Source organism: Leucoraja erinacea, chromosome 21, assembly GCF_028641065.1.
Source record: "Leucoraja erinacea ecotype New England chromosome 21, Leri_hhj_1, whole genome shotgun sequence".
NCBI classification, from domain to species: Eukaryota; Metazoa; Chordata; class Chondrichthyes; order Rajiformes; family Rajidae; genus Leucoraja; species Leucoraja erinaceus.
The window spans coordinates 19288886-19308128 of record NC_073397.1 but is presented as its reverse complement, the minus strand read 5'-3'; the positions used below and the strand labels follow the sequence as shown (position 1 = coordinate 19308128).

The following is a 19243-nucleotide window of genomic DNA, read 5'->3' as shown; positions in this document are numbered from 1 at the left end:
GTTGGGGAATCAACGGCACAGGGGGCCAAAGGGGATTTGCAATGCTGTTAATGGGCAATAAATAAATATGGGGGTGTCCCAAGTAGCCATGGAACTGAGGAGGTGGGGGGTAGGGGGGGGGGGGGGGGGGGGGGGGGGGGGGGGGGGGGGGGGGGGGGGTGGGAACACCTGGGGGATGGGGTCCACAGGGGCCAGGGGGGGGGATGTTGAACCTTATTGGCTGCCTATTCTACAATAGAATTTATGGCAATGGGGTAGTGCCTGAGGCACAAAAATATCGGGCTGCACAAAGGCACGCGGTAGAGCCACTGCCACACAGCGCCAGAGGCCTGGCTTTGATCCTGACCTTGGCTGCTATCTGTACGGAGTTTGCACGTTCTCCCTGTCACCACATGGGTTTCCACTGGGTGTTGCAGTTTCCGCCCACATCCCAAATGCGGATTTGCACGTTAATTGGCCATTGTAAATCGTCCCAAGTAGCCACTGGATGAGAAAGTGGGATTACATAGTGTGAATGGGTGATCAACGGTTGAAGGGGACTCAGTAGGCCAAAGGGCCTGTTTCCATGCTGTATCTCTACAATAAATTAAATGGCTGTGCTGAACATGATACCGAGCTGGCCTTAGGAGGTGCGGGGCACAATTGGGAACAATCTTGGTGAGCCCCAGGTTCCCAGCCGAGGGATGTAGAATCATAGAAATATAAATAAATCTATTATAGACTTTATACCTATGGTAGAATGGAAAGTAATCAAAATGTGCGCTTAAAAAGTGTCTGCGAGTTAATGGACCAAACAGATCTAAGCTACATTTTAATATAAAATTGCATACATGTAAGCCTACAAGTAACAAACAAAATGTGTAGATCACCTCTGAATAGTACATTGTTACAATACATTGTTTTAGTGACTGTGAAATGAAAAAAAAGTAATTTAATTAACTAGATGCTGGAAAACCAATAACTATTGTCGAAAAACCAGTCCAGGCATTAAATTTTGGGCTTCAGCCCCATCCTGCCCTTTGGGCTTCTACCCCATCCTAACTTAGTTGTGTGTGTGTGTGCGTGTGCGTGTGTGCGTGCGTGCGTGCGTGCGTGTGTGTGTGTGTGTGTGTTTGTGTGTGCGTGATGTGTGTGTGGGAGGGAAGGGAGGAGGGAAGGGAGTGAGGGAAGTAGAGAAATAAGGGAGGGAGGGAAGAAGAAGGGAAAAGAGAGAGAGGAAGGACGGTGGGAAAAGAAGGAGAGAAGGGAGGGAGAGGGCCGGAGGCAGGAGCGGATGCCGGGGTCCGGGCGTGAGCTGAGGCCGAGGCTTGTAAACGTTGCTCCAACCCCCGGCCCGGCCCTCCCTGTATTGTACAGTGCATCTCCCCGGGGAGAGAGGGGTGGAGCCGGGTGTGTGTGCGTGAAGCACGGCGACTGGAGGGGTGGGAGCGCTGCCTCGGGACCGTGAGGGAACAACCCACCTCCCCGTCTCCCCCTTCTCCATTCCCCCTCACACCCCCTCCCCATCTATCCCTTTCTTCCCCTTCAATCCCTCTACTCTCAGTCCACCCCTCTCTCCCCCCTCCACCCGGGGTAGATCTACCCGAGCCGAGAGTAGATTACTCTGGTGCGGGGCCCAATTGGGAGCAATTGGTCCAATTGGCTTAAGGCCGGCCCTGATACCAAGATAAACTAGACACCTCTGCACATGTTCCATATCCCTCCTTTCCCTGCATTTTCAACTAGACAATTGGTCCAATTGGCTTAAGGCCGGCCCTGATACCAAGATAAACTAGACACCTCTGCACATGTTCCATATCCCTCCTTTCCCTGCATTTTCATGTTCCTATTCAAATGCCCTTTAAACACCACTGTCTATTCTGTTTCCACCACCACCCCTGGCAGTGTGTTCTAGGTACCCACCACCCTCTGTGTAAAGAACTTGTTCTGCACATCGCCTCTCAGCTTTGCCTCTTTTATCTTAACGCTATGCCCTCTAGTCTTTGATATTTTCTTCCAGGGACAAATCTTCTGACTGACTACCCTGTCGACATATTGGAGGTGAAAAATCTATCTTTTATGTACCAAAATAATTAAAATCAAATGTGTAAGAAGGAACTGCAGATGTTGGTATAAACCAAAGATAGACACAAAAAGCTGTAGTAACTCAGCGGGACAGGCAGCATCTCTGGAGAGAACAAATGGGTGATGTCTCGGGTCGAGACCCTTCTCCAGACCTTGACATATAAATTAAAAAGCAGAATATAATACAATCAGAAGTGTTTTATTTAATAGAAGTATATTTTAATGGATTTTCCGTTCAAAATATCCACCGGGTGGCTCCAGCAATGGCTGCTTCGCCAACTGTGTGTCTACCCTTTCCTTCTTTGTGTTCTCTAGAAATCGTGGACGTATTGGTGATCATTTTCCAATGCTCTATAGATTCAGGATCAGTTCCTGTGGATTGGAGGGTAGCTAATGTTATAAGAAAGACGGGAGAGAGAAAACAGGGAATCATGGACCAGTTTGCCTGACATCGGTGGTGGGGAAGATGCTGTGTCAATTATAAACGATGAAATAGCGGCACATTTGGACGCAGTAACAGGATCGGTGCGAGTCAGCATGGATTTACGAAGGGGAAATCATTGCATGACTATTCTTCTGGAATTTATTGAGAATGTAACAAGGAAAATGGACAAGTGGATGTAGTGTACCTGGGCTTTCAGAAAGCATTTGATAAGGTCCCACATAGGAGATTAGTGGGCAAAATTAGAGCACATGGTATTGGGGGTAAGGTACTGACATGGATAGAAAATTGGTTGGCAGACAGGAAACAAAGAGTAGGGATTAACGGGTCCCTTTCAGAATGGCAGGCAGTCACTAGTGGGGTACCGCAAGGCTCGGTACCTGGACCACAGCTATTTACAATATACATTAATGACTTAGATGAAAGCTAATGGCATGTTGGCCTTCATAACAAGAGGGGTTGAGTATAGGAGCAAATAGGTCCTTCTGTAGTTGTACAGGGCCCTAGTGAGACCACACCTGGAGTATTGTGTGCAGTTTTAGTCTCCAAATTTGAAGAAGGACAATCTTGCTATTGAGGGAATGCAGCATAGGTTCACGAGGTTAATTCCCGGGATGGCGGGACTGTCATATGTTGATAGAATGGGGCGGCTTGGCTTGTATACTCTGAAATTTAGAAGGATGAGAAGGGATCTTATTGAAACATATTAAGATTATTAAGGGTTTGGACACGCTAGAGGTAGGAAACATTTCCCGATGTTTGGGGAGTCCAGAACCAGGGGCCACAGTTTAAGAATAAGGGGCAAGCCATTTTCAAACCACATTAAGCGCACTTAAGAATAAGGGGTAAGCCATTTAGAACGGAGATGAGGAAATATTTTTCACACAGAGGGTTGTGAATCTGTGGAATTCTCTGCCTCAGAAGGCAGTGGAGGCCCATTCTCTGGATGCTTTCAAGAGAGAGATAGAAAGAGCTCTTAAAGATAGAGTAGTCACGGAGCCCATGATCTCTGGTCAGAGATTGACATCGGGAACTGCAAGCCGAGGGAGCTTCGACCACCCCAACGCGGGAGTTTAGTTTGCCCCGACACAGGGGCTTCAACTGCCGGCTCGCCCCAATGGATGGTTTGACTGCCCCGACCGTGGGAGAACTAAAGAGGAAGCAGATTGGACATTTTTGCCTTCCATCACAGAGGAATGTGGGGAATCTACTGTGGTGGATGTTTATGTTAACTTTTATGTGTTTGTGTGTCTTATTGCTTTTTTTCCGAATGGCTGTATGGTAATTTGCACATCACTGTACCTAAATTGATACATGTGACAATAAAACAGTTTTGAAACCTTTGAAGTTCCTTATACACCTACAATTTTCTAATTTGAACTGAAAGAGAAAATTAAGATGAATTAATTTGTTCTGCCTGAATTTCAACAGGTGGTGCAAAACCAAATGAATTTGGAGTATATTTTTTAAAATCTAATAGATGATTGCATACCTGCCAATAAATTTATAATCAAAGACTTGTCCCACCCAGTCATTCCGATTTCTCCTTCTACCATCCGGCAGTAGATACAGAAGCTTGAAAGAGCGTACCACCAGACACAGGAACAACTTCTTCCCTTCTGTTTTCAGGCTTCTGAACGGTCCTTCCATAACATAGGGAATTACCGATTCACCTCTACCCCATTGCGAACATTGGACTTTATATCTGGAACTGGTGTGCTACAATGCTGAGAACTATATTCTGCATTCTGTATCTTTGTCTTTATTCTATTGTACTTGAGTTTGGCTTGGTTATATTTATGTATGCTATTATCCGATCTGATTGCATAGCATGCAAAACAAAGCTTTTCACTGTATTTCAGTACACTCGAGAATACTAAATTTAAACATAAACAGCACATTATTCCTGTAGAACACAGAGTACTGGAGACACTTGGACAGGTACATGGATTGGAAAGGTTTAGAGGGAGATGGGCCAAACGTGAGCTAATGGGATTAATGTAGAAGGGTGGTGAATCTGTGGAATTCATTGCCACAGACGGCTGTGAATGCCAAGTCATTGGGTATTTTTAAGGCGGAGATTGTCAGATTCTTGATTTATAAGGATGTCAAAGGGAGAAGACAGGAGAATGGGGTTGAGAGGGAAAGATAGATCAGCCAAGATTGAATTGTGGAGTTGACTCAATGGGGCGAGTGGCCTACTTCTGTTCCTATATAAACGATTGAATTTATCTATATCAGTCTGAAGAAGGGACCTGACCCAAAACATTGCCTGTCCATGTCCTCCAGAGTTGCTGCCTGACTCCAGCACTTTGTGTTCTGCACAAGAGTCCAGCGAGAATGAGGAGGGCCGCCACGAGCAAATGCCGAGAGCGTAGGGGGGCCGCGCTGCCGGGTGCGAGGAGGGCCACTTAGAATGAAGGGTGGCCCAGCCCTGGTTCACCACTGCCAGCAGAAGATAAGACTGTTCAATGGCCTTTTTGTAACGTTGTCGGCACCAGATGCTTGGCAAGTCATTGTGTGCTTCCTAGGTGAGGCCTGCTGTATGATTTTACCGGGTTTTATGTGAAACAAAACATTTCACTGTACCTAGGTACATGTGACAATAAAGTATCATTGAATCATTGCTTCTGCCTTTGCTTGCGTCTCTCATCTTATTCCAACTCAGTGAGGAGAGCAACAGATACAGCCTCTTCATGGAATGTGTGCTGGCAGCTGAAAATGTATGATTCTGCACAGACAGCTTTGTCATCATCTCCTCTCTGCACTCACCAATGCTATTTTTACAGAAGGAATCCCAAAAGCACTTAGGCTGACAGATGGTGAGAGGCTTGGGAGATAAGATTCTGCCAGAACGTGTGAGCTGATTTACCCCAGACCCACAAACTCTCCTCTTTGTTCGATATTTTCCCATTATTATTCACTCTCCGGCTCCATGAGCAACTGGGGAAGTCACCATTTACTGCCTACCTTTAGTTACCCTTGAGAAGCTACTGGCGAACCACCTCTGAAACCAACTTCTGATTCTTCTGTAGAAACTGGTTGCTGGTTTATACCAAAGATGGACATAAAGAGCTGGAGTAATTCAGCGGGTCGGGCACCATCTCTGGAGGAAAAGGATAGGTTTTGTTTCGGGTCAGGAACCCAGTCTGAAGAAGGGTTTCGGCCTGAAACGTCACCTATTTCCTTCGCTCCATAGATGCTGCTGCACCCGCTGAGTTTCTCCAGCATTTTTGTGTACCTCCAATCTTCAGTGTCTGAAATATACCATCGGTAAAGTCTGCAGAAAGGTCTCGACCCAAATCGTCACCTATTCTTTTCCTCCGGAGATGCTGCCGGATACGTTGAGTTACTCCAGCACTTTGTCCATTTCTGTTTCTTCTGGTTGAATTGCTGTTTAGGTGGGAGTTCCAGGTTTTAGACCCAGCGACAATTAAGAAACGATGGTTAAAAAAAATGCAAAGCGCTGGAGTAATTCAACTGGTCAGGCAGCAGCATCTCTGGAGAACATGTATAGCTGATGTTTCGGGTCAGGATCATTCTTCAGACTCTACCAATGGTATATTTCCAAGTCAGAATGTTGTGTGGTTTGGAGGCTCATCCTGGTGCTCCCACTGCCCTTGTCCTTCATGGTGGCAAAAGTCATGGGTTTGAGAGGTACAGTAAACCCTCGTTATAATGGTCCATGGGGGTGGTGTCCATTATTGCCGACTGTCCGCAATAACCGAGTAAGGGATTATCATTGTATAAGTAGCAGAAATTTACATGTGTATGCGTGATCGAAGGAGGGTGTGGATTCGGTGATCCGAAGAATCTGTTCACACGCTGTGTCTCTAAATTAAACAATAGTAAACTGAGGCAGCTGGAGGTCTTTTGCCAGATCAATGGTGGTCGGAGGCATTGGGTTTAACTGGTTAGCAACTTTGGGCTTAATTGCTTGGAAGTCACTGGTTTAACTGATTGAGAGTGTTTAGTTTAGCGGAATTGGGTTTTAACCAGTTCGAGGCATTGAGTGCAGCAAGGTATTTGGTTTAAGGTTTTACAGGTTGGAGGCATTGGGTTAGTAGCATTGAGTATACCTGGGTGGAGCTCTTGGGAGGTATTTGGTTTAACCAGTTGATAGCATTAGGTTTAATTGGTTTGAGGCAATGGGTTTAACCAGTTGGGTTCATTGATTTTAACGGGTTGGTAAGGTTTGGTTAGATCTGTGCAAGCCTCACGCACTGCATCAGAAGTCCAAGGGCCTAATCATCATGGTGGTGGCCTGCAGGGAGTAACTGGGGTTCCTGAAGTAGTGCCACTTGATGCCGTTGAGCTTTCGCAGATGGTTGCCAGCGGCGTAGTACATCCCATTGAGGTTGGACAGGCCACAGGCATCGAACCACCAGCCTGAGGGGAGAGAGAGGCAGATTCAAGGTCGGTCGTGATCCCAGCTACGAGATGCCCCAATCCATTAAGCCCAATGCCGTCAACTAGTGTAACCCAATGCTACCAAGTAGTTAAACCTAATGTCTCCAAATAATTAAACCCAATGTCTCCAACTAGTTAATCCTAATGCCTTAAACAGATTAAACTTAAAGCTACCAACTGGTTAAACCAGATTCCTTTAGCTGTCTGAAGAAGTTACCTCTAACTGTCTAAAGTCTGAATAAGGGTCCCAACCAAAAACGTCACCCTTCCCTTTTCCCCCAGAGATGCTGCCTGACCCGCTGAGTTACTCCTTACACTTGGTGTCTATCTTTGGTAAAACAAAGATGTGTAGTTCTTTGCTTCTACAGAGGTAGAAACTGGTTAAATTAATGCCTTAAACCAGTTCCACCCGTTAAACAAATATCTCCAACCACACCACTCCCTCCACCGACCCGCCCACCTGCCCGCCCAAGGTCGGAGGTCAGATGGTCAGGACATTAAACACTCTTGACCTCTGGCTGTCTTGGCGGTTCTCTGAAGATGCTGCCTGACCTGCTTAGTTACTCCAGCACTGTGCATATTTTCTTTATAGGTAATACCCTCTAGTTCTACACCCCCTCCAAAAACCTGAGGAACATTGACTCTGTTTCTCTCGTCGTGGATACTGACTGACCCATGGTGTGTTGGCTGCCATTTCTTTTGACTTTCTAAGATCTCTCAGATCAAAGGTGTATGGTCACACTGAGCAGGAATGTGGGTGGGGGTGGGTGGGTGGGTGGTGGGGGGGGGAGGGTGGAGTGGGGAAGGGGGCTCTCTCGTACCTCCTGTTAACAGCAGGGCACACTTGCAGTAGCAGTTGTCGTTGTCCGCGTCCTTGGTGCTGAAACTGGCCCCGTGAGCTGCCAGGCTGCTCTGGAGTCCTGCTGTGCCCCTGTACCCCCTCACGAAGAGCCTGCGGGGAGGAAAGATGGTTGGCAAATTTGCAGACGACACTAAGATTGCTGTGGCCCAGCCCAGCCATATCAAAGCAATGGCCAAGAAACCACTGCAACACGCTACAGCACGTAAAACAGGCCCTTCGGCCCACTGAGTCTGCGCTGACCAAAGATCCCCATCCACCAGCACTATCCAACACATTAGGGACAATTTACATTTTTTACCGAAGCCAATTAACCTACAAACTTGTACATCTTTGGCGTGCGGGAGGAAACCGGAGAAAACCCACGCGGTCATGGGCAGAACGTGCAAACTCTGCACAGACAGCACCCGTAGTCAGAATTGAACCAGCGTCCCTGGCACTGTGAGGCTGTGAGGCAGCAACTATCACTGTACCACCCTGCCGCACGTACTACCAGGGTAAATGAACCAATCTATCACCAACTAGAGCGGTCCGGTCCTACCATCTACCCCATTGGAGCTTTTCGGACTATCTTTAATCAGATGTGAGTTGCTGGGGGGAGCCCTGATGCAATGGGAGGAGTGGTGTGATCAGCGAACCGATACAAAGCTTGTTGTTAAGAGAATCCTGGTGAACAGTGTTATAGGACAGCATGGTGTTGCAGTGGTAGGGCTGCTGCCTTACAGCGCCAGAGACCTGGGTTCGATCCTGACTCCGAGTGCTCCGGTATCCTCCATATTCGAAAGATGTGCGGATTTGTAGTTCAATTGGCTTAGGTAAGAATTGTACATTTTTCCTAGTACATAGAATAATGTTAGCACACAGGGATCGATGGTCAACTTCGACTCAGTGGGCTAAAGAGTCTGTTGCCGTGGTGTACGTCTAAACTAAACTAAAGTGTTGGATAAACAGTCCATCTAATCAGCCATCGATCCAATGACATTCCTTTCGGTTGCCATACTGACTGCACTACAGACTTCAACGGCAACTAGTCGAGACCGCCCTAGGAAAACACTCCGCTGTTTGCTTTGGCCACAGCATTGAAGATTTGTTCTCTTCTGGACAAAAATAAGTCTCGTATTTACTTATCCTCAGCTGGCCCATCTGGCCACATAGATAGGACAGGCGGTCAGAACCTTTTCCCCCCCCCAGGGTAGTAATGTCAAAGACTAGAGGGCACTGTTTTAAAGTGAGAGGGGCTAAGTTTAAAGGAGTGTGACATGTGTGATATGTTTTTTTTAAATGTAGAGTGCAGGGGAAGGTACAAAGTGCAGAATATAATTCTCAGCATTGTAGTGCACCACTTCCAGAGACAGTCTGATGTCCTCAATGGGGTAGAGGTGAATCGGGCAGTACCCTGACTTATGGAAGGACCGTTCACAAGCCTGATAATGGAGGGAAAGAAGCTGTTCCCGAGTCAGCTGGTGCACGCCTTCAAGCTTCTGTACCTTCTGCCAGACGAAAGCTGGAAGAAGGAGGAATGACCAGGGTGGGAAAGGTCTTTAGTTATGTTTCCTCTTAGTCAGATAATTTTGACTCAGGGGTCACTATTTAAACATACAGGTTTATCTCTTAACGAGATAAGAATATCTTTTTCCTCTCGCAGGCAGGTGAATTTCTTTGTTTTGCGTGCTACCCAGTCAAATTGTACCATGCACGGGTACAGCAGATATTGCAAATAAGAAAATAAACAGAATGCCGAATGCAGTGTTACAGCGACAAAGAAAATGCAGATTAAAAAAAAGTGTAAAGGCTGCAGTGAGGCAGATTGGAAGATCAGAGTTCATTCTTAGTTTATGAGAGGATCGTTCAGTAGGCTGATAACAGCGGGGAAGAAGATGTTCTAGCGGCACGTGCTCTTCTGCCCGACGGGAGAGGGGAGAAGAGGGAGTGATCAGGGAATGAAGATTTCTTGACAATGCTGACCCATTTCTTCAAAGGATGGAGGAGGCTCTTTAAAGTCGAGGTGCTCTCATGAAAAAAGGGAGAACGTACAAACTCCGTATAGACAGCACCCACCGTCAGATAGAACTCGGGTCTCTGTCGCTGTAAGGCCGCAGCTCTACCGCAGCACCACCCTTAGTAAGGGTGTCAAACGTCACAGGGCGAAGGCAGGAGAATGGGGTTGAGAGGGAAACATAGATCAGCCAAGATTAAATGGCAGAGCAGACTCATTGGGTCGAATGACCTAATGGACGCAACAAAAGCTTTTCACTGTACCTCGGTACACGTGACCATAACTAAACTGAACTTCAGGATTATTCTGTGGATACTTGTTCTGCCTATTTACTAGCTTTCCATTTCTACTGAGCTTCCTTAATAATTGCAATGGAGACAATAAATACAGCCCTGCAATTATTTTCTGTTCCTGCGTTACATTGACCACACTCGAAAAATGTCTGGCAAAGACATGGTAAACAGTGGGACTGTTTAGAACAGCAAGACGGTGTGGAATGTGATACCAGAGCCAGGATATTTAGGCACTAAAAAACACTGAAATAGGCAGGCAAAAAGGCATAATAAAATTACAAAAAAGGCACAGAAAGGGCATTTATTGACAAAATAAGGCATAAAAAGGCATTTATTTCCACCACCAAAATATGGTTAAAAATGATACTATAAAGGTATACTACATTAAATGACCAAAGTTGCCTGGTTGCACATAATTACTAGCATTTTTTTCCAAATTATCTGGTGTTAAACTATGCCGTCTGTCAGACAGATTATGCTACAGTTGTGAAAAGCTTCTTTCTACCCCAGCTGAGGTCACTGGTGCATACCCAAAACGAGCTACCGACTCTATATTCATGTCGATATCTTGTGCATTACAACTACCTTTGAGAACTTTAGCTATGTTTTGTATTTCTTTAAGATCTTTGTTACCTAAAATCACTCTTTCACATTTTCCTTGTATGTCTTTACCTACATCGCCAGGAATTTTACGAATATCGTCAGTTACTTTGTTGAAAACCTGCAAGTTATTCACTAATGTTCGCCATGTTTCGCAAGGGAAGTGATAGCGTGGGAAGTTTGCAAAATTGGAAGCAATAAACACAAGATCGCGGTGGAGGGACTTTTTCTGCATGATTTCACTGACGATCCTGACTGCAGCAGATTCTTCTTCTTCAAAACAGTTGAGGATTTATTTTATCTTTTCAAAATTTGCAGCATTGTAGAGCACATGTACCCCACCTAGTCAAAACGGCTGAGGAGGTAGCGGAATCTCGGGTGCCATTTCCTTGAACTGCACACATGATGGCAAATCATCAAAAAAGGCATGAAAAGGCACATGGAAAAATCCTGGCTCTATTGATAACTTAGCTGGGGAGCCGATGGTTTTACTGTGGGTGATATTCAGTTTAATTTTAGTTTAGTTTATTGTCACGTGTCCCAAGATAGAGTGAAAAGCTTTTGTTGAGTGCTAACCAGTCAGCGGAAAGACAATACATGATTACAATCGAGCCATTTACAGGGTGAAATCTACACTACCTGTATTTCTTTCGCTCGCCACTCAAGCGGAATCTCTCGTAAAAGCCGTAGACGTGGTTTGCGTCCCAGTCCCTCAGCTCAATCCGTAGGGAGTAAGCTCGTTGACTGGTCAACCGGTGAATGGCTTCGTTTCCCAGCCAGTGCTCAGCTGGGCTCTCCCCGAAACCCTAGGCCAGAAACAGGAGAGTTGAGGCTGTGTGTTGACAGGGCATCTATCCACTGAAACAATGGCAGACCATCTCCGTCCTGACTCGTATACTACCCTGACCTATGAAAGCGAGTATACCGTATGCCTTCTTCACCATTCTCATAATTTTATATACTTCTATCAGGTCTTCCCACATCTTCCCGCGTTCCAGAGAAAACAATCCAAGGCTGTCCAACCTCTCCCTGGAGCTAATACATCCTAATCCAGGCATCATTCTAGTAAACCTCGTCTGCAATCTTAACAATGCTTCCACATCCTTCTTGTAATGGGGGCGACCAAAACACCGCACAATACTCCAAATGCAGCCTAACCAACATCGTATAAAGCTGCATCATAACTTCCTGACTCTTATACTCACTTGACCTATGAAAGCAAACATACCTTATGCCTTCTTTACCACTCTATCTACTTGTGTTGCCACTTTCAGGGAGTTATGGACTTAGACTACAAGACCCCTTTACACATTAATGCTGTTAAGGATCCTGCCATCAATTGTATGTTTTCCCTTACATTTGACCTACCAAAGTGCAACACCTCTCACTTGCCCAGACTAAACTCCATCTACAATTTCTCTGCCCATTTCTATAGCTGGACTATATGTTCATAAGTTCATAAGATCAGAATTAGGCCATTCAGCCCATCGCGTCTACTCCACCATTCAATCATGGCTAAACTATCTTTCCCTCTCAACCCCATTCTCCTGCATTCTCCCTGTAATCTTTGACACCTAACCTAATCAATTACTGTGTAGGAAGGAACTGCAGATGCTGGTTTAAACCGAAGATAGACATAAAAAACTGGAGTAACTCAGCAGGGCGGGCAGCATCTCTGGAGAGAAGGAGGCCATTTATGGCAATGAATTCCACAGATTCACCATCCCCTGGGTAAAGAAATTCCTCATCTCCATTGTATTCTGAGGCCGTGCCCTTTGGCCATAGACTCACATTACTGTAAACATCCTCACCACATCCACACTATCCAGGCCTTTCATTATCCGGTCGGTTTCAATGAGATCTCACCTCATCCTTCTAACCTCCAGCGAGTACAGGCCCAAAGCTGTCAAACGCTCCTTAAACATTAACCCAATTGTCCTGAGTTCGATCGTGACCTCTCCCTCACAACACAAACATCTCCTACTTTCTCCCCCACTGACCCAAAACATCTTCCCCCGTCTCCCCCCACCGACCCAAAACATCTCCTCAGTCATAATACAACCTTTTCATTCACCACCCTGGCCAGAACAACTTTCCCCCTCCACCTCAACCCAAAACCTCCTCTGGTCTCACCGACCCTTGTAAATCATCTCCACATTTCCCCTTCCCAATGGTTTATGTTTAGGTTTATTATTGTCACATGTATGAAGGTACAATGAAAAGATTTGTTTTGCCTGCTATCCAAACAGAGCAGATAGTGCTATACATACATATAATCAGTTCAAACTCAAATACAATAGGTAGAGCAGGGGTGGATACAGAGTGCAGAATATAGTTCTCAGCATTGTAGCGCATCAGTTTCGGAGACAAAGTCCAGTGTCCGCAGTGGGGTAGAGGTGAATCGGACAGTACCCTACCTTATGGAAGGACCGTTCAGAAGTCCAATAAGAGAAGGGAAGAAGCTGTTCCTGAGTCTGGTGGTGTGCGCTTTCAAGCTTCTCTATCTTCTGCCGGACGGGAGCAGGGAGAAGAAGGAATTAGCGGGAGTGGGGCAAGTCTTTATGTTGGCTGTTTTTCCGAGGCAGAGTGAAGTGCGGATGGAGTCAATGGTGAGGAGTCTGGTCTGTGTGATGGACTGGGCTACATCACCAATTTCTTGCAGTATTGGACGGAGCTGGGGTGCAACTCAATAGGATGCCTTCCATGGTGTCTCTGTAGATATATATAACATCTACAGCATTTTGCAATTTCTTGCAAATTCTAAGCTTCTTTGCAGTACATTCAAAACCTCCCACCTCACACACATCCAACGTAGCTCCCTCTCCCTTTCCCCTACCCTCCTCCTGCAGAGATGGACATTATTACCAGGACTTTCTGCCTCTCTGTTGTTCAGCTGTTTCAATCTGCTCCCCTCCCCGCAAAGAGTTACATTCCTGACAGCCCACACTACATTCAACAATACCCAAAGCGCTCTGTTATTTTTAAACTTGCTCCGATTCTCCGAGCTCAAGTCTTTCAGTGTAATCGGAGATCATTCCCACATCATTGGCATTCAGTCACACAGTGAAGACCCCAGAACAGGGGCAGTGACCTGGTCCACAAATGGAGATCTGCAGTTTCAAGTCACACTCTGTGAAGCCTCTACACCGTGCTGGCTTCTGGCATCAGCCCCGGTTTCGTGAATGGCTTGAAGCCAAAGGCTTCAAACTCTGGGAAACGCCGGAACAAACCCTTATCTTGATCACGATCACTCTCCCCCAGAAAGAAAGGCCTTCCCTGAAGCGAGTGTGCCGAGGGAGATGGCCAACGTTGCCTCAGGTCAAGTTGAGATTATTATCAGGAGTGGATACGAGGAACTGCAGATGCTGCTTTACAAAAAGAAACTGGAAATTTGATTGCTAAATCGTGTTTTTTTTCTCACTTTATGCAACTGAAAATCAAAACTGAGTTTCGATGCAGAAACAAGGAACTGCAGATGCTGGTTTACATAAAATAGCACAAAGTGCTCGAGAAACTCAACTGTTTTCAGGCAGCGTTTGTGGAGAACATGGATGGGTGATGTTTGGCTTGGGACCGTTCTTCAGATTGATTATGGGGGTGAGGGAAGAAAACTGGAAAAGTGGTGGGGGAGAGATACCTGTCAGCTTTGTCCTACCCTTCCTCTCATCCAGCTTTCCTACCCCCAATAATGTCTGAAGAAGGGTCCCGACCCAAAACATCACCTACCCATGTTCTCCAGAGATGCGGTCTGACCCACTGAGTTACTCCAACACTTTATGTCTTTTATTGAAATTACTGTCATCTTCATGTGTATGGTGAGGTAAAGCAACAATACAAAATCTGCTTGCAACGGCATGACATTTTAGATTTAGGTGTTTAGAGTCATGTGTACCGAGGTGCAGTGAAAAGCTTTGTTTTGAATGCTTCAAGCAGATCAGATCATACAATACATTAATACAATCAAGTTAAACACAAGTACAATAGGCAGAGCAAAAGGGAAGATAAAGAATGCAGAATATTTTGCTCAGCATTGTAGTGCACCAGTTCCATAGACAAGTCCAATGTCGACTATGGGGTCGAGGTGAATCGGACAGTACCTGAGATTATGGAAGGACCGGTCAGAAGCCTGATAAGAGAGGGGAAGATGCTGTTCCCGAGTCTGGTGGTACATACTTTCAAGCTTCTGGTACCCAGGCACATAGTCTCAGACAACATACGACAACATATATTGTACATAAACTACACATAAATTCTGTAAGATGAGAAAAATATAAAGATGGAGCTAAGAAAACAAGGCAGCATCATGAAGAGAAGGAATTGGTGATGTTTCAGGTCGAGGCCCTTTTCAAGTTGGAGAAATGAGGGCTTGTTGGCCAAGGATCATTGATGGGTTGGCATTGAGGGTGGGCAGTTGTTGCTATGGGAATGCGGCACTGTTGCTGGTGCCCTCCTGTGTGTGAAGTGTGAAACTAAGGCCACCCCTGTCAATGCCTTCTGGCACTGTAATGCATCAACTCTACTGCTGAACCACCGTGCCGGCCTTGATTTCCAGAAATTTATCGTCTGGACATTTATCTCACTCTAGTCTATGGGAGCTTACTATGCACGGACTGGCTGCCACATCCCTTACATTGTGACTACACCAAGAGACGACGTTAGCTGGCAAGTGGTTTAGAATTTGTAGGAAGGAACTGCAGATGCTGGAAAGTGTCTGAAGCTGCGGAAGGTGTTGTAGAAATCGAAGAATTGGTTTTTTTTCACTTACCAGTTTATACTCAGTCCAATTTCTCTGGAAGTCCAGGCTGCCATTAAACCTCCTCTGTATCACTGTCCAGCCCCCGCCACCAGTCTCCATGTCACAATAAACCTGCAGAGGAGGACAGAGAGAGGCGAGTCCCTGTTGGAATCTAATATTGATTTCCTGGTTAGTACAAGTGCAGGGAGCAAGGCAGAGAGAATGGTCTGATTACCTGCCGGGGGTCGGTGACGTTCCTGATACGGATGGTGTAGACACCACTCACAGTAGCACCGGACGCGAAGGCCTCCGAACAATCTGCGTAGATCTTCTCCTCTTTCTTGGGTTCTGCTGCTTGAGAAGAGGGAGGAGGGGGAGAAAGACGGAACCGAGGGAGAGGAATGACGAGACCCAAGAATGAAGGAAAGGTAGTAAAAATGGAGGGAATGAATGGTGGGAGAAAGGAAAGAGAGAAAGAAGTCAACAATGAGTAGGCGAAATAACTGGAGAGAAGAAATATTACTTGCTGGAGTCAGACAGAAGGTCAGTGAAGAGAAGGCGGTCATTGGCTGATCCAGGTGTGTGAATCTCCAAGAACAATCCCCAGGCCTGTTCTTGTGCTGTAGTGTTCTACATTCTGTGATGCTCTCAGAGCTCATCAATCAATAGATGAACGAGGGGAGACAGGGAACATAAAAGGACATATTGCAACCGGGAGAAATAAAATGCAACAGTTGCTGGAAACCTGCAACAAAAGAGAATGCTGGAAATACCCAACAGAACTGGCAGCATCTGCGGAGAGGGGAAAACAGAGTTTAGTTTAGTTTAGAGGTACAGAGCGGAAACAGGCCCTTCCGCCCAATGAGTCCATAGTGACCAACGATCACCCTCTATCCTACACACTAGGGACAATTTAAAAAGGGCAATTAAGCTACAAACCTGCATGCCTTTGGTATGTGGGAGGAAACTGCAGTAACTGGAGGAAACCCATGTTGTCACAGGAAGAACATGCAAACCGTACAGGCAGGACCCATAGTCAGGATCAAACTCGGGTCTCTGGTGCTGCAAGCCAGCAACTCTACCGCTGCGCCACTGTGCCGCTCTTATTTTTTATTTATGAGAAACGGGACAAAAGGCAAGTTAACGTAACCCTACAAAAGTCTGAGAAGTTTTGAAGCAAACAGAAAAGGCTGGATATCTGATATACAGTATTGCATGTAACATGCTGATTAGCACCTCACATTTCGCCTGGGCAGCGTACAACCCAGCGGTAGGAATGATGAATTCTCTCATTTCAAGTAACTCCTGCATTTCTGCTCCTCCCCTCTCTCCCCCACCCTGGTCGCCCTCCCAGTTCCAATGTTCACATCCTTGTATCCCTTTTGTTATCTCCCCTTCCCCAGTCAATGATGAGCCATTATGTGCTCCTCTGCTTTCAGTCTGAAGAAGGGGGTTCCTAACCAAAACGACACCTGTTCATGGCCTCCAGAAATGCTGCCTGACCCGCTGAGTTACTCCAGCATTTTGTTTCTTTTCAAAGACAAGTGCTGTTCCTCAAGCTTGCAATGGACATGGGTTAGACCAAAGTGGCTCTTCAGAGTGAGAGTGTGATGGAGAATTAACATGATAGAAACCACATTTGCATTGACCAGAACAAAGAACCGATAGTGTAGATCAGCAGTGGAAGAGTGAAGTTAGCTAACGTGACATCTTGGATGAGATGATTCCTTTGCCACCATTTGAGCAAACTGGGACGAAGTGTCACCAATGTCATCTCAGTAGCAGATATGTTGTTGATGTTGTACATTCTGTTTATCCGAAACAAACCATTTATCTTGCAATCGCTGTGAAGAATTTCCTTTTAATGACATTTCTTTCTTGAGCCAAACCCTAAGATATTTGCTGACTGTGTTTCTGGGCTTGACCCCTGAGAAGATTAAACATTCCTGCTCAAGTTACGGCTAAACTTTCAATTCCATTTGTGGTAGAAAGCTACGATTAAACGTTTCAGCACGTATGCACAGTCGGCATTCTTTACACAGTTTAGCTCGGGATGTCTCAGCTGGTGTGTGGTAAATCACATCGCAGCCTGTGATGGAAGTGGAGAATGCATTTTCATAGAAAACTGTGAAAATAAGAGTGCGTACTTTATGAATTTTTTGCTTTAGTTTTAAGTTGGAGAGATGTAGCGAGGAAACAGGCCCTTCAGCCCACGGAGTCGGTACCGACCAGCAATCCTGCATGCTCTGGGGACAAGTTACAATTTTACCAAGCCAATTAACCTACAAACCTGTATGTCTTTGGAGTGTGGAAGGAAATCAGAGATCCTGGAAAAAAAAACCCGTGCAGGTCACGGGGAGAATGCACAAACTCCGTACAGACAAGCTCCAGAAGACAGTATCTAATCCGGGACTCTGATGCTGTAAGACAGCAACTCTGTCGCTGTGCCAATTGTGTACTTATTATTGGCACGGAGGAAGAATTGATTAATTAACAGAAACTAAAACTGGGTTAAATGGGTCATTATTGGATTGGAAATTGGTAATTTGGAGTGTGCCTCAGCTATTAATGCTGATATTAATATGTCCGTTCCTCAAGTTTAAAGGAGATGTGTGGGGAAACTTTTTTTTTACACTAAGGGTGGTGAGGGTCTGGAATGCACTGTCGGGAGTAGAGAATAAAGCAGATATGACCTGGATGAAAAAGGATGGGTGACGTGAGGGGTGAAGAGCTGGAGGCGAGAAATGACCTAATGTGGGGTGTGTCCAGTAGGTCCATTGTTGGCTAGGGAAGGCGTGATCTCAAGAGAAACAATGTGGAGAACTGTGCAATGGGTAAAACGACGAGCGCGGAGGAAGGGGTCAATGAGGGAGGGGGAAGGGAGGATGAGGGGAGTGTAAGATGAAGTTACTGCAAATTAGAGAAATCAATTGAACAGTTGTATGTCCCTGTGTTGAACCATTGTATGTTCCTGTGTTGCATGTACAATGTACATTCTGTACATGTTATGCTCCGTGTTCCTACCTCTGCCCTGAGAGACCAGGGTGATGAGGCGTTGCACAGTGCCCATGATCCGTAGTTGTTGACGCTGCAGATCGGCGCTGTCGTTGCCGGCTGTGTTCAGACGTCTCTCTAGCTCCCCGACCGTGCCAACCTGCCGGGTCAGAAGCTGCTGAAGACGCTCCCGCTCCCTCTTCAGGGAGCCCACCTCACTCCGATGCCTGGCCTCCATGTCGAACACCTTCCTCTCTAAAAGGCTGAAGCAGGCGTTGCAGTTAACATCAGAGAGCGCGAGGTTCATCAATAAAGCTCTTCACTGTACCTTGGTGCACTAAAGAAACTAAGCGAGCGATTCCTTACAACATTCATCACAATAGTCCACACAGACAGCACCTGTGGTCTGGATCGAGCCCGGGTCTCTGGCGCTGTGAGGCAGCAGCTCTACCCCTGCGCCTGCGCCACTCTGCCGCCCTCCTTCTGTCTGGAGCGTCGATCTCTACAAAGCTGAGGCCACGCGCCAACTCTCGGACACCTCCTCCTACTTACCCCTGGACCATGACCCCACTGACGAGCACCAGGCCACCATCTCTAGCACCATCACCGACTTCATCAACTCCAACGCCCTGCCCGACCGACCGAGCCTCCAACCTCATCGTTCCCCAGCCCCGCACGGCCCGATTTTACCTTCTCCCCAAAATCCACAAACCTGACTGTCCCAGTAGGCCCATTGTCTCTGCCTGTTCGTACCCCACCGAACTCATCTCCAAATACCCTGACTCCATCCTATCCCCCTTCCTACCTATGTTTAAGACACCTCAGGCACTCTCTGCCGCCTCTGTGCATT

The 19243-nt window shown here is 46.4% G+C and overlaps 1 protein-coding gene across 1 annotated transcript in view; it reads right to left on the bottom strand.

Moving 5' to 3' along the window:
- Positions 1-1741: 1741 nt before the first annotated feature.
- The window catches only part of angpt4 (angiopoietin 4), a 37585-nt gene continuing 20083 nt past the window's right edge, over positions 1742-19243 (bottom strand). Inside the window, exons 4-9 of the mRNA XM_055652309.1 lie at positions 18424-18656; positions 15635-15750; positions 15430-15531; positions 11304-11470; positions 7738-7868; positions 1742-6895 (exon numbers count right to left, since the gene is read on the bottom strand). Coding sequence (XP_055508284.1) covers positions 6735-6895; positions 7738-7868; positions 11304-11470; positions 15430-15531; positions 15635-15750; positions 18424-18656 — 910 coding nt within the window. The 3' untranslated portion in view covers positions 1742-6734. The remainder of the gene's footprint in view (positions 6896-7737; positions 7869-11303; positions 11471-15429; positions 15532-15634; positions 15751-18423; positions 18657-19243) is intronic.